General features: G+C 39.3%; 1 protein-coding gene across 3 annotated transcripts in view; it reads left to right on the top strand.

The window, feature by feature from the left end:
• Positions 1-27,015, top strand: part of Fgd4 (FYVE, RhoGEF and PH domain containing 4) — a 155,936-nt gene that overhangs the window by 77,623 nt on the left and 51,298 nt on the right. For all 3 annotated transcript variants that reach the window (XM_028779645.1, XM_028779648.1, XM_028779646.1), the window contains exons 5-7: positions 9,611-9,700; positions 12,236-12,381; positions 12,796-12,952. In XM_028779645.1, coding sequence (XP_028635478.1) covers positions 9,611-9,700; positions 12,236-12,381; positions 12,796-12,952 — 393 coding nt within the window. The remainder of the gene's footprint in view (positions 1-9,610; positions 9,701-12,235; positions 12,382-12,795; positions 12,953-27,015) is intronic.

The raw sequence follows: 27,015 nt of genomic DNA, 5'->3' as shown, positions 1-27,015 counted from the left end.
CCTCCCTCCCTCCCTCCTTCCCTCCCTCCCTTCCTTCCTTCCTTCCTGTGTGTGTGTTATGTTGTGGGTATCTAGAGGTTGCAGTATACCTTCCACACTTCTTGTTTGAGACAGAGTCTCTTGCTTATTATTGTACATGCCATACAGCAGGCCCAGAAAGCTTCTAAGTGTTCCTCTGCCTCTGCCTATTAACTCACAGAGTCCCCTGGAATTGCATGTACATATTAACTTCCATGATTCACATGATTTCTAGGGTGAAGATCTGAATACTGGTTCTCAACCTGTATGACAAGTATTTTATCCATTGAGTCATCCTCTTAGCTTGATCATACCGAATTTGATAGTGTTTAGCAATGCTGTCATATTTGCCTTGTACCCAGGAACATGCAGTCTGCCTCAACCTGTCCATCAGTGGCTGAAGAAAAGAGGGAAAGGCAAAGATGAGACTGAGATTTAGAATACAACTGTGGTGATGTGAATGAGAACAGCCCCATAGGCTCATATGTTTGAATGCTTAGAATTATTTGTAGAATTATAAATAATTTGGAAAGGATTAGAAGGTGTAGGCTTGTTGAAAGAACTATGTCACTGGGGGTGAGGCTTATGCCAGGTTCACTGGCTGCCTGCTGCCTGCTGATCATGCACATCTATTTCCTATCATGATGACCATGAGCTAACCCCTTAAAACTGTTAGCAAGCCTGTAACTGAATGCTTTCTTTTATGAGAGTTGCCTTGGTCATAGTGTCTCTTCACAGCAACAGAATAGTAACTAAGACAACAAGGGAAGATAAATTCAGTGCTGTCAGCCAGAGTCTATGACAACCTATGTAACGGAGTACAGATGGACCATACCACAGAGGTGTTTGCTCTAAGCTTAGGCCTTGCGTTATTGAGGTGAAACATCCCCATAGGGACCAATGGGATATGTCAAAGAGGAGCTATGGGGCAGTGAATAAAATTGTGACCATTCTTCTGAAGGATTTGACCAAAGCAGTGTACTCATCCTTGCTGGATGACCTGAAACTTGGGAAAGAAAAGCAAATTGGTAGTGAGAGGTAGCCAGGATCTGCAGCTCAGGAGCATAGGAGCCTGGGAGAGCAAAGGTAGAAGTGAGGCTGACTAAATAATAAAATAAGGCAGAAATGCAGGGCCTGCTGAGGTCATGGTATACTAAAGATCCAATTTGTATAGGAAAGAGGAAAGTAAGGTCTTGAAAGCATCAGTTTAATGTGCCTTAGAGAACAGAAAGTAAGCCTGTACCATGTTAGGAACAGGCTCAAGAAGTATAGTCTAGGAATGACTACCTCTCTGGAAATACCTCATCTTGGGAGGGGGACAGTGAAACAAATAAAAGTAAATTTTTATTTATTTTTCTGTTTTTTTAAAAGAATTTTGTATATGATTCCCACCCAATCCCCGCCCCATGTCATCTCCTCCAAAATTCATGGTGTCTTTAATTATTACTGTCACTAACATCTACATATATGTATTTATATACATACAACCTACTGAGCTATCTAGCTTCTCTCTTATGTGCATGTATCTAGAGCTCACCCCTAGGAACTGCACAATCTATATGGGAACTCATCCCAGGAGAAAACTAGTTCTCCTTTTCTTAGTAGACATTGACTACCTTTATCTAGGGGTGAGGCCATGTAGAATTTCCCCCGTTCATGTTGGCTTATCAACTGCTATTATCATTGTGCTAATCTTGTTCATGTAGCCATATTGCTGGGATTTCATGGGAGTATTTTCTATTATGCCTAGGAGACACTACCTAACAACAGTTATCCTGAGCCTCTGGCTTTTGTAATCTTTTCACCCACTCTTTCACAGTTTTCTCTGAGCATTAGACATAAAGGTTTCATTACAGATATATCTGTTGGAGTTGGACAGCCTACAGCCCCTTAGTCTCTGCATTTGACTAGATGTGGAGCTTTGTTGCCAAACAAGAAGCTTTTTTGATAAGGGGTGAGATTTATACTTATCTGTGGGCATAAAGATATATATTTAGAAAACAGAACCAATGTTTGTTTAGGGAAATGGGAGTAGTAAATTCTCTCAGGTCTATGACTTCACCAATCAGGGCTTGTTTACAGTACTAGCCATGAGTTCTCTCCTATATAGTGGTCCTTACATCCAACTAGAAGGTGATTGGTTACCCCCAACATAAAAGTGCCACTACTATACCATTGTGGAGATCTTGCTGGTCTGGTTGTTGTAGTTTGTAGGCTTTATGGTTGTATTAGACTATTATTTGCTTTTCTTCCTTGGTAGTTGGCATGAGAGCTAGTCCTCAGAGAGGGGGTTCCCAGGTCAATGCCAGCTGCTTTCCTCCAAGCTCTATGTCTACAGTGTGGTGTCTTAGGCAGTTGAGTCTTTCAGACTCAGAAGGCAACTTAAGGAAAACAGCAGAGGCCCACATTGCTTTGGGAGACTTGTTTTCTTCAAAGCAACAATACAAATCAAGGCATGTGAAGCCTGGCTGAGGCTGTTGTGTAACCACAAGTGCATGGCTCTTGGAGGAGCACAATCCCTCCATTTCATGGAACCCCGTTATAAAGTATGTGTATATGTATGCAAATATATAATATATATAGTTACAGATATAATATTTACAACTTTTGTTTATATATAAGGGTGTTATGCCTGAACATATATCTTTGTACCACATATTGTAATATAAATGGAGGCCAGAAGAGCAGAAGAGGGCATTGGATCCTCTGAAAGTGGAGTTACAAATGTTGATGGCTGACATGTGAGTGCTGGGAACCAAATCCTTGTTCTCTGCAAGAGCAGCAAATGCTCTTAACCACTGAGCCATCTCTCCAGCCTCTAGATCACATATTTTTAAGTAAATTTATAAAATAGTATGTTACACCGATACTTCTTCAAGCATCTTAGTGTTATCTCTCTTCCCTCTTCCCCTGTTATTACCCCCTCTAGTTAAAGACCTCCCCATTTTCCCCACCCCCTCTATAGTATCTATAAGCCACTGTTCTCCTCTCTAAAACTGCCCCCTCCCATCCTTCTATCTTGTTTTACTTTCCTGGTACTATAACTCCAGGTTATACACTCACACCTAAAGATTCAGAGCTAGGACCCACAAATAAAAGAGAACATGGTCTTTCTGGGTCTGGGTTATCACAGTCAATATATGTTCTGGTTCTATCTTTCCCAGACTGGGCCAGAACACAGGCTCTTAGTACCTCATCTTAAAGAGAGAGTACACATCTTACTAATGATGTTGTGAAGTATGACTCCCTTCCTGGAGCAGACTACTAAAATAATGTTTTGGATCATTTTCAGAGTTATGTACTTGCTAAATGTCCGTGAATCCCCTTCTTTGTAAGACAAGAGAGCACACTAAAGGTCGGATATGTGGCTTCCAGTGTTTCTCTTATTCTGCAGTACTCACCCTGTGGGATGTACTCTTTTATTTCCTTTTATTGTACATGTAAATTCTAAATCAGTAGTAGAATTGGGTTGGAGAAATAGCTCAGTTAGTAGACAGCTAGTTCTAGCATGTAGTAGGCCCTGGGTTTGATCCCCTGAACTGCATAGAAGAGTGTGGTGGCACATGCATGTAGTGTGGTCCTGAGTTAGAAGGATCGGAAGTTCAAGCTTATCCTCTGTTACGTAGGTGCTTTGAGGCCAGCATGGTCAGTCTTATCGTTTCCATTCTTTTTTGACTTTTCTTGCTTTTTACTTAGTTTTCAAATCTGAACATTGTTAGAATATTATATAATTAAGGTATTCCACACAAGCCAGACTTTCAGAATACAGACCAAATATAATGTCAAAATATCACTATAATTTAACTGAAAATTGCCCTAGAGCTACATTTACATTTGATGTCTGGGAAAGGCTCCAAAATGATACATCCAAACTGTGAAGTACCTCATGAATTAGAGAACACAATGATTATTTCCTAAGTTGATTCCAATTTTTATGAAAGAACAGGCCTCAGGAAATACTGAAATGTGTGTATTCAAAGCCACTCTCACTTTTGATGTGGAAGAATATTGGCAATGAACAATATGGGTACAAATATCCTAGAATGGAGAATCAATTCACTTGTTCCCATAAAAGCCTGATGGTTAACAGAGGTCTTTAACAGACGTATTTTAAGTAACCCCAAACAAGCTCTTGGAGATAGGAGAAACTGCAATATATTTAACATTTCTGAATAATGATCACAGGGTTTTGTTTTCCTACTTAAAATTAAATGAAATCACATAGGAGCCGTATACTGAGGAATAAGTGAAATGAAATCACATAGGAGCTGTATACTGAGGAGTTAAGCAGCATGATTTCAGCGGCTCATCTATTTTGGAAAAGGAATGTAGCAATGACTAACAATCAGGGTGATGTAACCATGGAAACAGGAGCACATGGAGGTGCTTGGAAATTGCCTAGATGGTAATTTAGGCAGAATGAAATTTACATATACATTCTAGTAAAAGGTATACTTTTTTTATTCTGGTGGTTTCATTGAAATGTATTTTTGTTTGGAGACAATGTCGTGAGAATCAACTCTCATCTGAGTGTAGTAGCACATGTCAGTCAGTCAGTGGTAGTTGGTGACACTTTTTGTTCTAGTTTGTTGTGACTGCTGCTGTTGTTGCAGAGGTTGGCTTTCCCGAGCAGACGCTCAACTCTAGTCTGGACTGAAACTCTCAGCGATCCTCCTGCCTCAGCCTCTTAAATGCTGACACTGCAGTTGAAAGCCTCCACACTAGGCTGTAAAAGTGTTTTGTTTGTTGGGTTTTTTTTTTTTTTTAGGAATCCATTGGACTGGAGAGACAGCTCAGTAGTTTAGAGTGTCTGGTATATAACCATGAGCCAAAGTTCAGATCTCAGCACCCACAAGAAAAGCCTGGCTCCCAGTATGAATCTATAACCCTAGCTCCAAGGGAAGTAGAGACGTGGCAATCCATGGTATTTGCTTGATTTCAGCCTGACTGAGAAAACATGAGTCCTAGGTTCAAGAAGAGACCTGCCTCAACAGAATAGGTGCAAACTGTACAGAACACTCGATACTCTCCTTGGGCCTCTGAATCAGTGTGCAGAAGTACATGTATTTAATCACATATAAATGCACACCCTTACAAATATCTAAAGAGATCTTTAAAACCTAATTCTTTTTACCTTAAAGAGGGAGACTATAGGGCATTTCTGCATATCACTTACTACATACCTTGATTATTTGGACTCATACTTATCTGTTAGTTATCTTGCAATGGCAAGCCTATTTGTTAGAATCCTCTAGAAGGCAATGGGGTTGTTTATTGACTCAGTGTTAGATAGCTGATACTGTTTCTAAAGGCGCACAGGACAGAAGGTTTCTTAGTAAAGTACTTAGGACAAGGCAGAGCTCCATAGACTTCAGGACTGACAAATGTTTACAAATTGTATTACTTATTTAAATTTCCTATGTTAAAAAAAATAGGCTAGATCCAATATGCCAGTGAAAATTTAAAACTACTTCAGGGCTGGAGTTGTGGCTCAGTAAGATTACTTGCACAGTATGTTTGAAGATTACATCACAAGCAACATAAAAGTAAGTAAAATATAACCACTTCCTTATTTATGCATAAATTTAATTCATCCTGGTAAAATAAAAGGAAACATCAACTCACATAACTTACACTGAATTCCCATATGTATAGATTTCTTCCAATCAGGGAGCAGCACTCAGCTATATGGAAAACTATGAGTGTCTTTGGATTTAGTTAGTTCAGATACCAGTTCTAGTCCTCAGGTTGGAGGTTTAGTCTCCAAAGTTTGAGTTACTTCTCTTACATAGCGAACCATAAACTCAGATTGTGCTTCTGACCAACTACTATAAAGATATAAGATACAAGATATGCTCATCACATTTTGTTTGCTCGAGTGGTTCACAGCACTAAGGAAAGGAAAATATTCTATGCATAGTTTATTATACAGAATGTTACAAAAATTAAAGATAAGGATACATAAGGCAGGGTACCAGAGAGGAGGGTCTTGCCTACCCTCTCTGTGCACACTTTGTCTTGCAGGAAGTTCCATGTGTTCAGCTACCCAGAAAGTCTCCATGCTCAGTTCTTCTGAGCTTTGTCATTCTTCTGTCTAGAGAGATCACTGAGTAAGCATGACTGCTGATGGACTGCTGAGGAAGCTCAGCTCCACCTCTCTCTTCTTGTTGGCATTCTTTCTTTGCTGTATGACAGCACAGGACACTTTCTGAATGAAGAGGTTCATTGTGATATACTTTTGGACAAAGATAAGTAAGAATTTCTTTATAGTCAGCTCTAGATCAAAAGATTGTTGGTGATGATCTGCCTTGGGATGTTTTGTTTGTTTGTCTGGTCTGCCTTGGAAACACACAGGAAATTTTTTTCTAATGTATCATAATAAATGATAAATATCACAGAGCTCCATCTAGGTAGATACAGCATTTCTTCATAAATCTAATAGATGTGTTTTACAAGATAATCTTTTAAATTGGGAACAATTTTTCCATTAAAATATATGAATTTTATATACCTGATAATTATTAAAATGCATTTTAAAAGCCTGCATTGAAAGGAATTTCTTCGGGAAAAAAAATTAAGTATATGTTAAAATGCACCTAGCTGCAGACATTCTGCTAAAACAGGTTTTATCAGCAGACAATTTGTTTCTTCAGTCTGTGTTCTTTACTTATATCAAAGTCTTATTTTTTGCATGAAAAGGTAAGATGAAACTATTGAACTACATAACAAATAGTTGAATAAAATCCTTTATGAGTGGAATTGATATAGTGACTTTGTAACTGTGTGACCCAGCTGCCTTCAGCTCAGTATTTTTGTTATGTGTACAAGGCCTGAAAAACAAAAATAAAAATTGTTCCTGTTTTATAGTTAAAAGGATAAATCAAGGGCTAGATGTGGTGACACAGCCCTTTAATCCCAGTCAGGAGCAGGCAGATCTGTGTGAGTTCACAGACAACTGTGAACTCAGTCTCAAGAAAAGATGAGTGAATTATGAAACATATCACCATGTTTGGGACATGACATAAAATCTCAACTACTAAATGTTAGCATCTCTTTGGAGTAACCCAAGCCAATACTCCAATAGTCTGTAACTCCTCATCTGTACCACAAGATGCCTAGTAACTGTTCTGAGAATGTGTATGAGTATGTGACTACACTGGATGCCAGTGAGTCCCCTTCTTACATGTGTGTGAGCTTTGACAGGGCCTGGCACCTAATGTGGGAGATGGCTATGCAAAGAGCCTTTGCTGAGTACTGCTGCCACCATTGTGTTCTGCAGAGTATGACCATATACTTGGCCAAGTTCAGCTCAGGTACTTCCCAGTCAGCAAAACGTTGCTTCTTCTAAGCATTCTTCTTAAGATCCCATAGACCTGTGACCTCAGTGATGACCTCCCTGCATATCAGTAGAAAAGTGTGACCTGTCAGAGTGTTTTGTAGCCCATGAAAAGTACTTTGTTATAGAAAAAAAAATCTACTGAATTTAAATAATGTCAGGGACCTGGAGAGATGGCTCAGTGGATAAAATACTTTCTGAGCAGGCCGAGGGCCTAGAGTTTAGATTCTCCAGAAGCCAGGAGTGGATGTGGTGACCACCTGTAATCCCAGACTCAGGCAAATAGATGCTGGGTCCCCAGAGCAAGCTGGCTGCAGAAGCCAGCCCTGTCGATGTACTCTAGGTTTGATTGGGAAAGGGACTGAGAAAGATTCCCAACATTAACTCAGGCCTTCACAAGTTTATAGACTCTCACACACAGTACATACACATGAAAAGAAGTAAAATACACACACACACACACACAAGCACACACACACAAACACACACACACATACACACACACACAAACACACACACACAGAGTAATATTTAGATGTAAACTATATAAAAATGTAAATCAAAGGTACATCATCACTATGAGATAAAATTAAGAATAACTACTAATACAAGAAATAATGTGATGTGTCACAAAGGAACCTAACTAGCTAAATGACAGCCAGGTGATTCCACTTCATCTGATGCTCTAGAAAAGCACAGGTCCATGGTATCAGGAGCTGGATGAAGAGCCCAAAAGTGTAGAAGAATTTAGCAGCAGGAGCAAAAGTAGAATTTAGGAATGATGGGAATATCCTGAACGTTGCTGGTGGTGGTGTTTGCATGCTTATATGAATTTCTCCAAACTCCAAAAGGGTGTATTTTACTGTCAGAAGACTAAGCCTCAGTAGATCCTCCTGAGTGTCGGGTTAATGCAGGCCAGCATTTCTTGTGGCTGTAAAAGAGAGTGCATTTCCATTTCTTCCTCTGAAGTGTACTCATATGTGTAAAAGCAAAGTTTTAGAGAGGTTCCTCATGTAGCAATATATAAGGTAAGTTACAGTGAAAAGATGTTGAACTCAGAGGGCACAGAAACTTGATTCATGTCAGCTTGAAATGAAAGAAGAGCTGGAGAACACAGCGGCAGTGAGGAAAACTTGGTATTTTTTTAATCTTTTCTTTGAGATTATAATGAAGTTATATTACTCCCTTCCCTTTCCTCCTCCTTCCCATATCCCCACATTCCTTCAAATCATGTCCCTTCAAATTCATAGTCTCCTTTTTCACTAATTGTCATTGTGTGTGTGTATGTGTGTGTGTACTCTTTGTTCATTCCTTTTAATGTTTTTAGGCATGACCACTCATAGAACCTGGTTGTCCAGATTCCATGGACCATAGATAGATACATGAAATGGGGTGGTGCCAGGAAGGGAAAGTTTATAGTTTGATCATCAGGCAGAGGTGCTTGAAAAACAGCACTCTGACATTTTGTCAAAGTCATAATAATTGCAAAACAGTAGTTATATGGAAGATAGCTAGTTGTTTTATCAACAGTCTTTTATTGAACGCTGGGATTCTTATTGGAGCGCCATAGTTGATTAAAGGAATTAGAACCCTAACAAGTAAAAATTATCTATCATCATGAAACAAGGTTATACAGATAAATTTAATAGTTAAATAAATGTACCTATTTAAGGAGCAAACATTTAAAATTAGTTTTAATTATAGATTAGATGAGGCCTGGGTTACTGGTGTATACATTTAATCCCAACACTTGGGAAATAGAGGCAGGCAGAACTCTGTGAGTTCAAGGTCAGCCTAATCTACAAAGCTAGTTAGTTCTTGGACAGTCAGGACAGCGCAATGATGCCCTGTCCCAAAAGAAAGAAAAGTATGAGAGAGGTAAGAGGAGACATAGCTGGAAGAAGATTGGGATATATCGATAGTCGTGTCTAAGCACTGGGCACATGATAATAATGCATTTTAGTCTTTTGTCTCTTAATATTTATGAGCATATATTTCATAATATATTTTTAAAGGCAAAATGTTACTTACAAGAGTTAATAAATAAAACAGTGTGGTACTGTATGTAAGAAGGAGATAAGAGCTAATGAAATATGGTACTGGGCACCAAGAAAGACAAGATTTTGAGAAAAAGGGTAAACTGCTATGACCAGGCACAGAACATACAGGTCTGATCACCCAGCTCGTGTTTGGTACTTAAGAAAAATATCTAAGCATCCTTTTTATATGCAAATATCTGATTTTTTTTTTTTTTAGGAGACTAATGAGCAGAAACTTCACAAAATAGCCACTGAACTTTTGCTTACAGAGAGAGCTTATGTCGGTCGGCTCAACCTCCTAGACCAGGTAACATTTTGCTGTCCTTCATTCTGCCCTAGGTATCGAAGCATTTCAGGAGCTGCAGTGCAGGCCTGGTGGTTAGGGTAGTGAAATTTACTTGCTTTAAGGAAATGTTCACAGCCTCACTGATAAATTTACTGAATACAAGGTGTTGGTAAGTCCTAAGAGTGTAGGTTTCTATGTAAAAGTCACAGCATGGGTTGTGTTCCATAATGTCAAACATGGTTCTTATTTCTTGATCATTCATTGTGCTCTTGGGAGGCGATGCCAACTACTAAAATCTAAAAAAGCTATTGGTGGTTACTTTGGTGACTCTGTCTTGTTTGATGTGTTGCACTGTGTGATGCTACAGGGCTTTCAGAGCTCACTTGTTTAGCCTTATATGGAACCTGGCTCCATCATCCTGACAGTATTGTTGTATACATGGTTCCACTGCACCACATTTTGTACTTTAACTATGGTGCAGCCTTGAGCCTGGTTTCATCCATACACTTTCTGAGTCCATGAGGTCACTTCAAAATGCACTGTGCTCCTACAGTGCTGTAAAGAGGAAGCTGCCATGTTTGAATGTTTGTTGTGAGTCTCATTCTTGTTTGGCCTCTGGTAAATTGGGATTTCATGGAAACACATGGTCCTAGACACATCTTATCTTGGTTCCCAGGGTCAACCCTACACTGGTTGTATGGATTTTGTGAAGCCAATTTAAAGTTTGTATTCTGTGAAACAGTGAAGTTGTAGTTCAGATTCTCTGTGTGAAGGAACTTTACCATGAAACAAAGTCAATTCCTGTGGGAAATGCAGTCTTGGAATGTGAAAATGTTCCTATAGTGAAAAAAGTTTTTTTCTTATAGGCAAGTTAGTTCCTCCTCCTCCTCCTTTTCCTCCTCCTCCTCCTCCTCCTCCTCCTCCTCCTCCTCCTCCTCCTCCTCCTTTCTCTCTGTCACTCTCTCTTTCTCTCGGTCTCTGTCCTTCTCTCCCTCCCCTTCCTCTCTAGTGCAAATTAATTTGACTACTTCTTGATATTTTAGATGTTTTAGTGTGTTAATTAGTATAATGCCCCATCTGTCAGAGTCTTTAAGGAGATAATTGTATAGTACTTTTGGCCTCCCAATAATAAAGTGCAGTTAGGTAAATTTAGAAAATTAATAGTCCTTTGGACATGGTGATGGAACAGATTTTTCTACTGCCTGATTTTAACAAAATGGCAGTTCCGTATTGTAGCCAGAGCAGAGTATAGCCAAGAGTTCAGTATGTTTGCATTTGCCACTTATCTCTACAGTACATGTTACAGGTGGAGATCCCCGAACATACAAAGTATTCACATAGTCAGGTATTGTTTATTAAAAAGCAAATGAAAATCTGAGAACCAAAGAGTTTTGTTCATTATTGCCCCTGTTCTATGGGAACGAAGTTACCTACTCCCTGTTCAAGATACATACAGTATCTATAAAGATCGTGGGAGACAGCAGCAGACATTGCCACCTTTGTTGCCATCTGTTGCTGTGAAGCAAAGCCTGAGAAGGACAACTTAAATGAGGGAGGATTCCTTTTGACTCACAGTTTAAGACGAGGATACGGTTCATTATGCCAGGAAGGTCATGAGGGCAGGAGCTTGATGAAGCATGTCACCTTGTATTCATAGTCAAGAAACAAAGAACAATAATTTGTACAATGGTTTATTCCCAAGTATGCCTTTAAGCAGAACAAATGTGTTTTTCTATATAGTTCCTTGCCTTAATAAATATGTAATATAAATTTAAGCAAACTTCTCTTTTGTATATTTGTAAACTACAAAGTAAAAAAATGAACATTTCATGGAGTTTGTATTTTGCATACTCGAGGTGAGAAATAAGTTTTAAATAAACCTATAATATTTTATCTGAAAAAAAAAAGAAAAAAGAAACAAAGAACAAGTGTGTTGGGCTGCTCAGCATCCCTTCTCCACTGATTCAAGATCCCAGCCATGGAATGCTGCTACCCATGTGGGCAGGTTTCCTATCTCTGTCAATCCAATTAAGATAATCGTCCACAGAGGTGCCCAGAGGCTCATGTCCCAGGTGATTCCTTGACAATTAACACTAGCCATTACCCACAGTGAGAGAAATTTATAATTACTATAGACATCATTCAAAACATAGTAAGTGAAAAATATCACACTGTGTACATAATAAAATCTTTTCACAACCCTTAATTATAGCCATAGATGAGAATGTGAATCCCTCCTCATCAGTTGGAAATTCTCTGCACAGAAACACCTTATTAACTATCTACTTTAACATTCTAGAGAAAAAAAGGTAAATAAATTCCATATAGATAGGGGTATGGTTTTAGTTATCAACAAATCTTCCTAACCCTCATTTAAAATTCTTCAAAATCAAAACATATAGTTCTTCCTACATTTCACAGAGTCATTGATTTCCTAAGCCATAAGCTTCCCCACTTACTCTGAAAGCTAATGTTTCCATCCCAGGACAGGCCAGTGCAGTGAAAACAGGTTAGCCCACAAATCTAAAGTGACATTTGCTTTATTCTTTTATTCAGGTATTTTATTGCAAACTATTAGAAGAGGCAAACCGAGGCTCATTTCCTGCAGAGATGGTGAATAAAATCTTTTCTAATATTTCATCAATAAATGCCTTCCATAGTAAATTCCTATTACCTGAGCTGGAGAAGCGAATGCAAGAATGGTAAGATGGAGAAATGGGACTCTGTGCCTAAGACATGCATACAGGACAGTGCTTCTTAACTTTTAAAGAAGAACAGATATACCACACACTACAGCTACAATAAATATAGTTCCAAGTCTTTAAATAAAAACTACTGGTAGATGTGGGACTGTATTTTCATGTTTCGCTCAACAGGCTAAATTTGCTTCTGTGCTCTAAATGATGCTCTGACTAGTGAAGACAAGACTTAGGCATGATCAGCAACTCCAGGAGTTCCATAGGCTCGTTCTGCAGTTCTTAAGCTTCCTTTTGAGAACTATTTCTTGCAAGTGTTAGAGCAGTGGATCTAATAGAGCAAATGGTACTCTACCTTTGGGCTTACCAGACTTCCTTATTCTGTAAGAAACCGTAATGACATTTTTATATTTAATACAGGGAAACCACACCCAGAATTGGAGATATCCTGCAAAAGTTGGCACCATTCCTTAAGATGTATGGAGAATATGTAAAGGGATTTGATAATGCGGTGGAACTGGTTAAAAACATGACAGAGCGTGTTCCTCAGTTTAAATCAGTGACTGAAGAGATTCAGGTAATAGGACACTCTTGTTCCTGGTCACAAGTTACTTTTTTCTGACAAATTCCTATGGTCTTCAAGATCTAAAATTGAAACGTAAGTATTTTTATAAGAAACTTAGCTAAAGTCTGTTCTACTAAATTCTGCAAAGATAGCATCTAAAGTTAAAGCAGTTAATTATGAAGCACACTTTACACACTAACGGTAGAAAATGGTCAATTTACTTGCTTTTCAATTTCTTTTTTTAATCTGCTCAAAACCATAAGAAATTTTATTTATTTATTTTATTCATTATTTTATTTATTTACACTTCAAATATTATCCCCCTTCCCGGTTTTCCCTCTGCAAACTTGCTATCCCATTCCCATCTATGAGGGTGCTTCCACACCCAACCACCCACTCACCCCTCATCACCCTAGTATTCCCCTATGCTGGGGCATCTAGCCTCCACAGGACCAAGAGCCTGCCCTCCCAGTGATGCCAGATAAGGCAGCCCTCTGCTACATATGCAGCTGGAGCCATAGGTCCCTCCATGTGTACTCTTTGGTTGGTGGTTTAGTCCCTGGGAGCTCTAGGGGTGGGGTGGGGGAGGTCTGGTTGTTTGATATTGTTGTTCTTCCTAAGGGCTTGCAAACCCTTTCAGCTCCTTCAGTCCTTCCTATAACTCCTCCATTGGGGTCCCTGGGCTCAGTCGGATGGTTGGCTACGAGCATCCACGTCTGTATTTGTCAGGCTCTGCCAGAGCCTCTCAGGGGACGGCTATACCAGGCTTCTGTCAGAAAGCGTTTCATGGTATCAGCAATAGTGTCTGAGTTTGGTGTCTGCAGATGAGATGGATCCCTAGGTGAGGCAGTCTCTGGATGGCCTTTCCTTGAGTCTTTTCTCTACTCTTTGTCGCTCCATTTCCTTTAGACAGGAACAATTCTGGGTTAGTATTTTTGAGATGGGTGGGTGGCCCCATTCCTCAACCAGGGGCCATGCCTAACCTGCCATGCCTGTAGATATGGTCTCTACAGGTTCTCTTTCCCCTTTATTGGGTATTTCAGATAATGTTATCCTCCTTGGGTCCCGGGAACGTCTTGCTTTCCTGGCATCTGGGATTTTCTAATAGCTACCCCCAGTTCCCCATCCTCCACTGCTACACACCTCCATTCGATTTTCTCCATTCAATTTTCTGACCCTTTGTACTTCTCCCCTGCCTGTTCCCACACCTGATCCTGTCCCCATTTTTCCCTCCCCATCCTCTCTCTCACCAAGGTCCCTCCCTCTCGCTATCTCCCATGATGATTTTGTTCCACCTTCCAAGTAGGACTAAAGCATCCACACTTTGGTCTTCCTTCTTTTTCAGATTCATATGGTCTGTGAGTTGTATTGTGGGTATTCTGAGATTTTTTTCTAATATCTACTTATCAGTGAGTACATGCCATGTGTGTTCTTATGTGACTGGGTTACCTCACTCAAGATGATACTTTCTAGTTCCATCCCTTTGCCTGCGAATTTCAGGAAGTCATTGCTTTTAATAGCTGAGTAGTACTCCATTGTATAAATGCACCACATTTTCTGTACCCATTCCTCTGTTGAAGGACATCTGGGTTGTTTCTAGCTTCTGGTTATTAAAAATAAAGCTGCTCTGAACATAGTGGAGCATATGTCCTTGTTATATGTTAGAGCATATGCCCAGGACTGGTATAGCTGGGTCCTCAGGTAGTACTATGTCCAATTTTCTGAGGAACCGCCAGACTGATTTCCAGAGTGATTGTACCAACTTGCAATCCTACCAGCAATGGAGAAGTGTTCCTCTTTCTCCACATCCTCACCAGCATCTGCTGTCACCTGAGTTTTTGATCTTAGCCATTCTGACTGGTGTGAGATGGAATCTCAGGGTCCTTTTGATTTGTATTTACCTGATGACTAAGGATGTTGAACATTTCTTTAGGTGCTTCTCAGCCATTCAAGATTCCTCAGTTGAGAATTCTTTATCTCTGTACCTCACTTTTAATATGGTTATTTGGTTGTCTGGAGTCTAATTTCTTGAGTTCTTTGTATATTTTGGATATTAGCCCTCTATCAGATGTAGAGTTGTAGGTTTCCTTTGATGAGTATGAAGTGTCCTTCCTCATCTTTTTTGACAACTTTTGGTTGAATGTCGATTTTATTCAATATTAGAATGGCCACTCCAGCTTGTTTCTTGGGACGATTTGCTTGGAAATGTTTTTTCTAACATTTTACTCTGAGGCAGTGTTTGTCTTTGTCAGTGAAGTATGTTTCCTGTTTACAGCCTAAACCTGGGTCCTGTTTACATATCCAGTCTGTTAATCTATGTCTTTTTATTGGGGAATTGAGTCCATTGATGATATGAGATATAAAGAACCAATGATTGTTGCTTTCTGTTATATTTGTTGTTGGAGGTGGAATTATGTTTGTGTGGCTATCTTCTTTTGGGTTTATTGTAAGAAGATTAATTTCTTTCTTTTTTCTTGGGTGTAGTTTCCCTCCTTGTGTTGGAGTTTTCTATCTATTATCCTTTTTAGGCCTAGATTCATAGAAAGATATTTTTTAAATTTGGTTTTGTCATGGAATATCTTGGTTTCTCCATCTATGGTAATTGAGAGTTTTGCTGGGTATAGTAGCCTGGGCTGGCATTTTTGTTCTCTTAGGGTCTGTATGACATCTGTCCAGGATCTTCTGGCTTTTATAGTCTCTGGTGAGAAGTCTGGTGTAATTCTGATAAGTCTGCCTTTATATGTTACTTGACCTTTTTTCTTTATAGCTTTTAATGTTCTTTCTTTGTTCTGTGCATATGGTGTTTTGATTATTATGTGGTGGGAGGAATTTCTTTTCTGGTCTAATCTATTTGGCGTTCTGTAGGCTTCTTGTATGTTTATGGGCATCTCTTTCTTTAGGTTAGGGAAGTTTTCCTCTATAATTTTGTTGAAGATATTTACTGGCCCTTTGAGTTGGGAATCTTTGCTCTCTTCTATACCTTTTATCTTTAGGTTTGGTATTCTCATTGTGTCCTGGATTTCCTGAATATTTTAGGTTAGGAGCTTTTTGCATTTTGCATTTTCTTTTACTGTTGTATCAATGTTTTCTATGGTATCTTCTACATCTGAGATTCTCTCTTCTATCTCTTGTTTTCTGCTAGTGATGCTTACATCTATGACTCCTGATCTCTTTCCTAGATTTTCTATCTCCAGGGTTATCACCCTTTGTGATTTCTTTATTGTTTCTATTTCAAATTTTAGATCCTGGATGGTTTTGTTCAACTCCTTCACCTGTTTGGTTGTGTTTTCCTGATGGTGTCTACCTGTTTACATGTGTTCTCCTGTATTGTTTAAGGGAGTTATTTATGTCCTTCTTAAAGTTCTCTATCATCATCATGAGATGTGATTTTAGATCAGAATCTTGTTTTTCAGGTATGTTGGTGGTATCCAGGGCTTGCTGTGATTGGAGAACTGGGTTCTGATGATGCCAAGTATCATTGATTTCTGTTGATTATGTTCTTTCGATTACCTCTCACTATCTGCTTATCTCTGGTGTTAGCTGACCTTGCTGTCTCTGACTGAAGCTTGTCCCTCCTGTGAGCCTGTGAGCCTGGGTATGTCAGCACTCTTAGGAGGTTAAGCTTTTTCTGAGTGGGATTGGGGTACAAAGGGCTGTAGCACAGGGTCAGCCCCCATGCATAGATAGAAACTGGAAGGATTTTGTCCCCAGCTACGCTTCGGTTCCTGAGTCCACTGGGTCCTGGGCAGGTCCCATTTGGGCCAGGTATTGGGGCAGTGGTGGTGGTCTCACCTGTGAGCTTGGATATATCAACACTCCTGGGAGACAAGCTTCCTCTGGGTGGGATTGGGGTGCGGAGAGCTGTAGCACAGGGTCAACGCCTTGCTTTTCAATTTTTAGTTAAAATATAATTACAGCATTTCCCCCTCCTTCTATGCCTTCCATCCCCTTCTATGTCACTCTTTGCTCCCTTCCAAATCCATTCCCTCTTTTTAACTGTCATTGTTATATATATAAATGCACTATGTATGTACACATACACACACACACACACACACACACACACACACACACGCAACCTTCCTAGTCCATCTAGTGTTACTTGTTTATATATGTTTTCAGGGTTGACCAGCCAGTACTGAAAAAGCAATTACGGGGCTTATCCCTGGGAAAGGCCAATGCTTACTCTCTCAGCAGTCATTAATTACCTATAGTTCTTTACTTGGAAGGGGGTTCCATGAGATTACCTCCTTCCACTTTAATGTGCCTAATATTGTTGTCATTGTTCAAGTGTTGTTTAGGCAGGTATATTGTTCAAGGTGGATCATCCCTGCTATTTCTAGATCAGTCTTCCAGCAGACTTCCTGATCCTCTGGCTCTTACAGTTATTCTACACCCTCTTGCGTGATGTTCCCTGAACCTTAGCTAAGAGATGGTATTGTAGATATATCCACTGGGGCTGGGGCCCCTACATCAGTTTCTGTAATCATGGATAAGAGCTACACTTATACGTGGTTATGTGGATAGGATTTCAGAATGCAGTTAGGAACTATGCTGCTTTAATACAGTGGCAGCATAGGTTCTCCTCCAAGTTCCATGACAGCACTAGCCATGAATACTTGGCTGCATTTCCTCTTGTTAGGTCCAATTAGACAGCTATTGGTTACCTCTAACACATGAGTGCCAGTATTGCACCTCTAAGAATATACTACTGTGCTGATCTTTTATGTGGTTCATAGGTGTCACACCTGTGTTGGAAGATTGAATGCCACCCCACTGTCACCAGATTACATAGTATCTCTGGTACCATGAAATCAAGTCCACAGTGGGGAAGCCCTTAAATTTGATCCATACTGACTCCTGAGTCCTGTGTCTGAAGTGTGTGGCATCTTCAGCAATAAGGACATAACCACAAATTGTAGAAGCCAAACAAAAGCAGCAGAAGTAGTCCATGAGGGTTGGGAGACTTTTGGACTCGTCGAATGAACAACTCAATATGAGCTTTCACATTCCTGGTACTGGAGGCATTGTTAAAGAACATATAGCTCTTGCGGGGAGCATACTCCAAGTGTCATAACTTTATTAAAACTATATACATATATGTTGCGGGTAATATTTAACAAACAGTGCCCGCCCATACAATTAGAATTGTAAACTCAATTACCTAACCTTGATATTAATAACTACCTTAGTCTGCTAGAGATACTCGGACATCCGGTGCCATCTTCTCTCCTCCTCTCTCTCCCTCTCTCCTCTTCCTTCTCTTTCCCACTCTTTGCTCCTCCCACATTAGCTCCACCCAAATTACCAAGCTTTACTACAAATGTAGTGGGGGAAATATCCCACTACACATATATGTATATGTACATATGTATTACATATGATTTTAGGAAACTATGAAATAGTGTAAGTCGTTAATGACTTTTTTTTTTGTCTTTTCAAGACAGGGCCCTTCTGTCCAACAGACCTGGCTGTCCTGGAACTCACTTTGTAGAGTAGGCTAGCCTTGAACTCATAGGGATTCACCTGCCTTTGTTTCCTGAGTGCTGAGATTAAAGACATACACCACTACCCCCAGCCCTATGACTTTTTGAAACAATCTTAGTGTTATTTATCTGTCCTCTATTTTATTGGTCTGACCTCCTTTCTCTTGGTATCCTTCCCTCCAGGTAAAGCCACCTCGTTCTCATCTCTCCTCTCATGTCATCCCTATCTTGCTTTCTCTCTTCGGTGTTCCTCTCCCAAGCCCATGGTCCCTTTTTACTTTCTTGATTTCCTCAGGTATTCTAGGTTATGTGCTCACATCTAAAGCTTTGTAGCTAGGAACCTTAAGTGAGAAAGAACATGTGGTGAAGATTTTCTGAGTTTGAGTTATATCACAATATAATATTTTCTATTATATTCTACCCATTTACCTAAACATTTTATTTTCCTTTACAGCTAAATAATATTTCATTGTGTACAAGTACTACATTCTCATTATGCATCTGTCAATTGAAGAACATTTTAATTGTTTTCATCCCTAACTATTTTGACTAGAATGGTAGTGAATACTGTTGAGCAAGTATCTGTGGAGTAAGATAGTGAGTCTTTGGAGGCATATCCCAAGTAGTGATATAGCTGGATCATATGGTAGATTTATTTTTAATTTCTTGAGAATTTTCCACACTGGTTTCCAGAGTGGCTGTAACAGTACAGAATCTCACCTATAGTGAATGAGGGTACCCATTTCCCTACATCTTCTTCAATATTTGTGGTTGATTATTTTGCTGATCTGAGACATTCTGCCTTCTTATGAGAATGCTGTTCAGATGGCAGGCCCATTATTGAGTCAATTATTTTTTTATTGTTACAGTTCTTTATACGTTCTGAATATTATTCCTCTAGCAGATATATCCATAGCCAAGGTTATCTACCACTCTGTGGGTTTCCTTGTCATTGTATTGTTTTCTTAGCTGTACAAAAGCATTTTAGTTTTATGAAGCACCAACTTAGCAGTTGTTAACCTTAACCCACGATAAGCATAAATAAAAGAAATCCTCAATAAAATACTTATAAGTGAATTTAGGCATTTACCAAAAAGTTTATTCATTGTAATCAAGTTGGTTTTATCTCAGAGGAATAGGAATGGCTCAACTTGTTTATATCAATAAATTTAATAAACCACCTAAAAGGACTTAAAGACAAAAATCACAGGATCATCTAATAGATGTAGTAAAAGCCTTTACAAAATTCCACATGCTTTCATAATAAAAGCCCTAGACAGAAGAGGACTGGAGGGAACAGATCACAACATGATAAAGGCTATGTATGATAAACTTGCATCAAGCATCCTTCTAATTTGAGAAAAACTTGAAAATTGGGACAAGAAAGGGCCTTCCATTCTCCTCACTCCTTTTCAATGTGTTGCTCAAAGCATTAACTGGTACAATAAAACAAGAAAAGGAAACTAAAGAGCTCCAAATAGAAATCTGTTATTTGACAAGAATGTCAAAAAGAAAAAAGACATTGCAAGAAATACAGCATCTTCAACAAATGGTGCTGGGGAAAACAGATATCCACAAGTACAAGAATGAAATTAGACTCCTGTCTATTACCCTGCATAAAAATCCACTCCAGTGAATCAAAGACCTCATTGTGAAACATGTTTCTGGAACTCTAAAAGAAACATGAATGCTACCCTAGAAGGTATAGGTATAAGAAAGGATGTACTAGCAAGCATTAGCCAAGTCTGTCTTAGTAACTTCTATTTCTAGGAAAGAGAATCCATGAGCGAGGCAACTGTTATAAAAGAAAACATTCAATTGGGGGCTTGCTTACAGTTTCAGAGGCTTAGTTCATTATGATCATGGAAGAGAGCATGGCAGCAGGCATGGCACTGCAGAAGTTGCTGAGAGCTGCATCCTGATCTGCATGCAGTAAGATCAAGTCAGAGACAGGGATGACAGAGAAAGAGTCAGAGAGACAGAGATAAAGATGGTCTAGCTTTGAAACCTCAAAGCCCACCTTCACTCAGTAACACACTTCCACAAAACGAGGCCATTTCTCCTAATCCTTCTAATCATATCAAACTGATCCACTCCCTGGTGACTGAGCGTTCAAATATACAAGCCTATGGAGGCCATTTTCATTCAAACCACCACATCCCACTCCCTGGCCCTGCAGGTTGTAGCCATATTACAATGCAAAAATGCATTGAGCTGTCATGAGAGGAAGAGTCCTGAAAATAGATTGAAGTAAGATGAAGACTAATCTGGATAGAGAGGGATGAAAGAGTTAGCTCTAGATCTGAGCCAAGAATTGGGGTCTCCATTGAATGGTGTTGAGGTGGGAGAAGAGGTAGCAGCAAGCATGTTGTGTAACAGGGCTGTGGGTCAACCTGGAGAGGTAACAATGGAGGACAGGAAGGAGACTAATATCACCTCTTCTGTCCAGTTCTTTCACCATCAAGTGAAACCTTTTAGCACCAGGAATGGATTACATATAATTTAGTCACTGGCCATAGGGGACCCATGGAAACCCTTGAACAATCAGGCTATTGTATTTCTATATCTCATTGAATAGAAAGAAGTTGAGCTGGTGCCTAACTAGAGCCTTCACCCCTACAAACTAGTATTCAAGTTACACTGCATGCTACCAGAGAGGAAGGTTAAATAACAACACAACTACAAGCCTGAGATTTATAACCTGCCTATATAATACACTAGTACTATAGTGAAACATCACATCGTGGGAGTAACCAACCACTCTCTGATTGGATTTAAGGCCCACTCCATGAGACAGAACCCCTGCCTTATATTGTTCTAGTAGCTAAGAACTAGGGCTAGATGGGCTGTTGGCCTAGGAGAAAACCAAATGCTATTTTTATTCTAAAGGAACGTATCTAAAAGTTACCCATAATGACATAGATAATTTCCTTGTTCAGCCAACACCAGAGAAATGTCCTCTTGCTATAGAAGGGAACTAATACAGAAACCCAAAACTGGACAGTGTTCAGAAAGTGAGAGACCTTGGAACACTCAGTCCTAAATGGTATGTCTTCATCACACCCCTTCCCTGAGGGTCCAGTACCTATGTGGAAGAGGAGAAGGAAAGATTGTAAGAGCCAGAGGGCATGGACAACAAAAAGAAAACTGTGTCTCACAGACGCAGCAAGAATGACATAAGAACTCATGAGAGACCATGGTAACATCACGGGGCTATATAATTTCAAGCCAGACAGAGACAGGGACAGACAGACAGACAGACACAGAGAGAGGTTTGAAGCTAACATCCAGAAATGAGAGAAAACATGTGATTTGTTTCTTACCACCCTTTCACTATTCTTTCATCTGCCAATGGACATGTAGACTGTAATGAGAAGGTATCTCTTTTATAAGATAGGAATCCTCTGGGTGAATGCCCAGTAGTGATACAGCCAGGTAATACAGTAGTTCTACTTCTAGGTTTTTGATAAACCCATACACAGATGTCCATGATGGTTGCACCAGTTTGCCCTCTTTCCAGCAGTGAAAATATTCCACTTTTCTTTCACCATGCAAATATGTTTGTCACCATTTATTTTTGAAGCTCATCATTTATTTTTGAAAATTAGCCATTTTTCTAGAATATAAGGAACTCTCACATTAGCTTTGATTTTTATTTCCTTGTTGAACTTTTGTTTGTTAATCTTTCTCATCCATTTTATTTGGTTGGTTTTTCTTTCTTTCTTTTTTTTTGAGAAATCTGTTTAGTTTCATGATCCATTTTAAATTGGGTTGTTTGTTTCAGATGTTTAGTTTTTTTAGTTCTTTGTATAGTCTACATTGCCAGATGTAGAGCTAGTCAATATTGTCTCCAGTTCTGTAGGCTGCTTCTTCAGTTGAATGATGGTGTTCCTGGCTGTGCAGAAGCCTTTTACTTTGATGAGATTCCATTTATTAATTATTGGTTTTAATGACTACGCTGTTGAGTTCCTGTTCAGAAAGTTCTTGCCTGTGCCAATGAGTTCAAGCATGATCTTCATTTTCTCTACAAGATTCAGGCTTTCAGTCTTATGTTGTGGGTTAGTAACCCTGTTCCTCCACTTGAAGCCCTGTATATCTACTAGAGGTAGGGTACTCAGTACTCCATTGTTGGACCTTTGAACTAAGGTCACCCCATTGAGTCCTGAGAGTGTCTCATCTCCTAGGTCTCAAGTACTTTGCAAAGGGTCCTCCCACCTCCCTGAGGCTACATATTTCCATTCATTCTCCTGGCTTTCTGGGCTTCTCTCCTGCCCCCTCCCCCATACCTCATCCTGTTCCCGTTTCTCCTCTCCCTCCCATATCCTTCCATCCCTCTCCCTCCCCTGATTATTTTCTACCCCCTTCTAAGTGGGATTGAAGCATTCTCTCTTGAGCCTTTCTGCTTGTTGCATTTTTTCCAGTCTGTGGGTTGTATCCTAGGTATTCTATACTTTTTGGTGAATATTATTCACTTATCAGTAAATACATACCATGCATGTATTTTGGGGTCTGGGTTACCTCACTCAGGATGGTAGTTTCTAGTTTCATCATTTGCCTGCAAAATTCATGATGTCATTATTTTACATAGCTGAATAGCATTCTATTGTGTAAATGAACCACATTTTCTGTATCCATTCTTCTGTTGTGGGACATTTGTGTTGTTTCCATCTTGTGGCTATCACAAATAAGGCTACAGTGAACATATTGGAGCACACGTGCTTGTGGTACAGTGGGTCACATTTGGATATATACTCAAGAGTGGTATAGCTGGGTCTTCATGTAGAACTATTTCCAATTTTCTGAGGAACTGCCAGATTGATTTTCAAAGTAGTTGTACCAGCTTACAATCCCACAAGCAGTGGAGGAGCGTTCTTCTTTATCCACATCCTCAACAGCGTCTGCTGTCGCTTGAGTTTTTGAACTTCTCCATTCTGATTGGTGTAATGTGGAATCTCAGTGTAGTTTTGATTTGCAGTTCTCCGAGGACTAAGGATTTTGAACATTTCTTTAAGTGCTTCTTGGCCATTTGAGATTCCTCTGTTTTGAATTATCTGTTCAGCTAAGTACCCCATTTTTTAATTGGGTTATTTGGGTTTTTTGGAGATTAACTTCTTGAGTTCTTTATATGTTTTGAATATTAGCCCTCTATCAGATGTAGGGTTAGTGAAGATTTTTTTCCCTATCTGTAAGTTGTCAATTTGTCCTATTGACTGTGTTCTTTGCCTTACAAAAGCTTTTCAGTTTCATGAGGTCCCATTTATCAACTGTTTGTCTTAGAGCCTGAGCCATTGGTGTTCTGTTCAGGAAATTGTCCTCTGTGCCAATGAGCTTGAGGCTCTTTTCCACTTTCTCTTCTATTATATACAGTGTGCCTGGTTTTGTGTTGAGGTCCTTGGAGATCCCCTTGGACTTGAGCTTTGTGCAAGGTAATAAATATGGATCTATTTTCATTCTTCTACATAGAGACAGCTAGTTAGATCAGCACTTTTTATTGAAGATGCTTTCTTTTCTCCACTGTATTGTTTTGGCTTCTTTGTCAAAGATCGAGTGTCCATAGGTGTATGTGTTTATTTCTGGGTCTTCAATTCTATTCCATCGATCAACCTGTTTGTCTCGAAACCAATACCATGTGGTCTTTATCACTATTGCTTTGTAGTACAGCTTGAGGTCAGGCATGATGATTCCCCTAGAAGATCTTTTATTGTTGAGAATTGTTTTAGCTATCCTGGATTTTTTGTTTTTCCATATGAAGTTGAGAATAGTTTTTTTTTTCCATGTCTGTGAAGAATTCTGTTAGACTTTTGATGGGGATTACATTGAATCTATAGATTAGTTTTGGTAAAATGGCCACTTCCACTATGTTAATCCTACCAATCCATGAGCATGGGAGATCTTTCCATCTTCTGAGTTTTTCTTTGATTTCTTTCTTTAGGGATTTGAAGTTCTTATCATACAGATCTTTCACTTTCTTGGTAGATATTTTTTACTATTTTGTGGCTATTGTGAAGGGTGTCATTTCCCTAATTTCTTTCTCAGCCTGCTTATCATTTGTGTAAAGGAATGCTACTGATTTGCTTGAGTTAATTTTATATTTTACCATTTTGCTAAAGTTGTTTATCAGATGTAGGAATTCTATGGTGGAATTTGGGGGGTTGCTTATGTATATTATTGTATCATCTGCACATAGTGATAGCTTGACTTTTTCTCTGCCAATTTGTATTCCTTTGATCTCCTTTTGTTGTCCAATTAATCTAGCAAGAACTTCAAGTACTATACTGAATAGATAGGAAGAGAGTGGGCAACCCCTTGATTTTAATGAGATTGCTTTTACTTTCTCTCCATTTAATTTGATATTGGCTGTTGCTTTGCTATGTATTGCTTTTATTATGGTTAGGTATGTGCCATGAATCCTTGAGCTCTCCAAGATGTTTAACATGAAATGGTATTATATTTTGTTGAAGGCTTTTTCAGCATCTAATGAGATGATCATGTGATTTTTTTTCCTTGAGTTTGATTATATAGTGGATTACACTGATGGATTTCCATATATTGAACCATCTCTGCATTCCTGGGATGAAGCCTACTTGATTGTGGTAAATAATAGTTTTGATGTGTTCTTGGATTGGGTTTGCAAGAATTTTATTGTGTATTCTTTTTGCATCAATATTCATAAGGGAAATTGGTCTGAAGTTCTTTTTTTGTGAGGTCTTTGTGTGGTTTCGGTATCTGAGTTAACTGTGGCTTCATAGAATAAATTTGGTAGTATTCTTTCTGTTTCTGTTTTGTGGCATAGTTTGAGGTGTATTGATATTAGCTCTTCTTTGAAGGTCTTATAGAATTCTGCACTAAAACCATCTGATCCTGGGCTTTTTAATTTTTTTTTATTTCTATTTTTATTTTAATTTTTTTTTATTTGTAGGTTTTAATGACTATTTCTGTTTCCCTGGGGGTTATGAGACTGCTTAGATAGTTTACCTTGTCTTGATTTTACTTTGATATATGATATCTGTCTAGAAAATCATCCATTTCATCTAGATTTTCCAGTTTTGTTGAGCATAGATTTTTGTTGTAGGTTCTGCTGAATTTTTTAATTTCATCAGTTTCTGTTAGGTCTCCCTTTTCAGTTCTGGATTTGTTAATTTGGATACTGTCTCTATGCCCTTTAGTTAGTTTGGCTAAGGACTTATCTATCTTGTTGATTTTCTCAAAGAACTGGCTCTTGGTTTTGTTGATTTTTGTATTGTTCTCTTTGTTTCTTACTGATTGATTTCATCCCTATGTTTGACTATTTCTTGCTGTGTACATTTTTTGAGTGTGTTTGCTTTTTTCTATTCTAGAGCTTTCAGGTGTGCTGTTAAGTTGCTTGTATGGGATCTTTCTAATTTCTTTTTTTTTTTCAGTGTTCTTTCACTTTATTCAATAAAAATAGGGCACAGATTGTATAAAAGTTGGACAGAGAATCGAAGCATATGCAAGAAGCATTGTTTTTATGCATGGTCTAAGTAAGACCATTTAGGCAGCGGTACACAGAGGGAGAGAAATAACGTTTGGGATGGAGACAAACCAAGGCTCATCTGTCTGTTCCCTTGCTTTCCTACCTGGTAGCTTCTCAAGCTACTCTTTGCACAAAGCCCTGGAGAAGTGGTCTACTTAAGGAAACATTAACATCTGACATTGCCACACATTTATAGAAAGTCAGTTTCCTTTATGCGTCTTCCAGGTCTCTCTTAGCCTTCGACCTTCTTTTCTCTTGTTTTCATCCCGTATTTCGTTTTTCCCTGCTGCTCAGGGCAGTAGATACTATGCCTGTACTGTCTGGTTTTATGTGTCAACTTGACTTAAGTCATCGGAGGGGAAGGCGCCTCAGTTGAGAAAAATGCCTCCATGAGATCCAGCTGTAAGGCCTTTTCTCAATTAGTGATTAACATGGGAGAAAGCAGGCTGAGCGAGCCATGGGAAGCAAGCCAGTAAGCAGCATCCCTCCATGGCCTCTGCATCAGCTCCTGCCTCCAGGTTCCAGCCCTGCTTGAGTTCCTGTCCTGAAGTCCTTCAATGATGACTTTGATCTGGAACTATAAGCCAAATAAACCATTTCCTCCCCAGCTTACTTTTTGGTCATGGTGTTTCATCGCAGCAATAAAACCCCAAGACAAGGGCTATTCTTCGGCTTTCTGAGGGCATAGTCTGACAGTGTGAGTGAAGGCACAGAATGTTGTGAAGTCTCTCTTGGGAAGCAGAGAGAAAAATGGTGTTAGGAGGGCAAGAGGTTTGTGGGGATAACATCATGAAAACTAAAGGCAAGAGGAAGCAGGGATGATCAGGAAAGTCTGGTACACATGCTGCTTGTGAAAGATAAGCTTGTGTAGAAACAGAGAGAGTGGGTGCTTGACTATTGAAGAGAATTGCTTTAAAGAATCCTTTGTGGAATTGTGGGTAGCAGCACATATAAACTCTGCCAGGAAGGGTAGAAATGAACAGGATCTAAGTTCTGCAGGGAATGGTAGAACTGGGCAGGATCTGATGGTGCCGTCTTGAGTCTGGGCCTTCCTTTTCCAAGAAATTTCAGGATGGCAAGCTTTCAACTGACAG

Source organism: Grammomys surdaster, unplaced genomic scaffold, assembly GCF_004785775.1.
Source record: "Grammomys surdaster isolate TR1022 unplaced genomic scaffold, NIH_TR_1.0 358, whole genome shotgun sequence".
Classification (NCBI taxonomy): domain Eukaryota; kingdom Metazoa; phylum Chordata; class Mammalia; order Rodentia; family Muridae; genus Grammomys; species Grammomys surdaster.
Note: the sequence above shows the minus strand (reverse complement) of the source record. Positions and strands in the feature narration are given on the sequence as shown.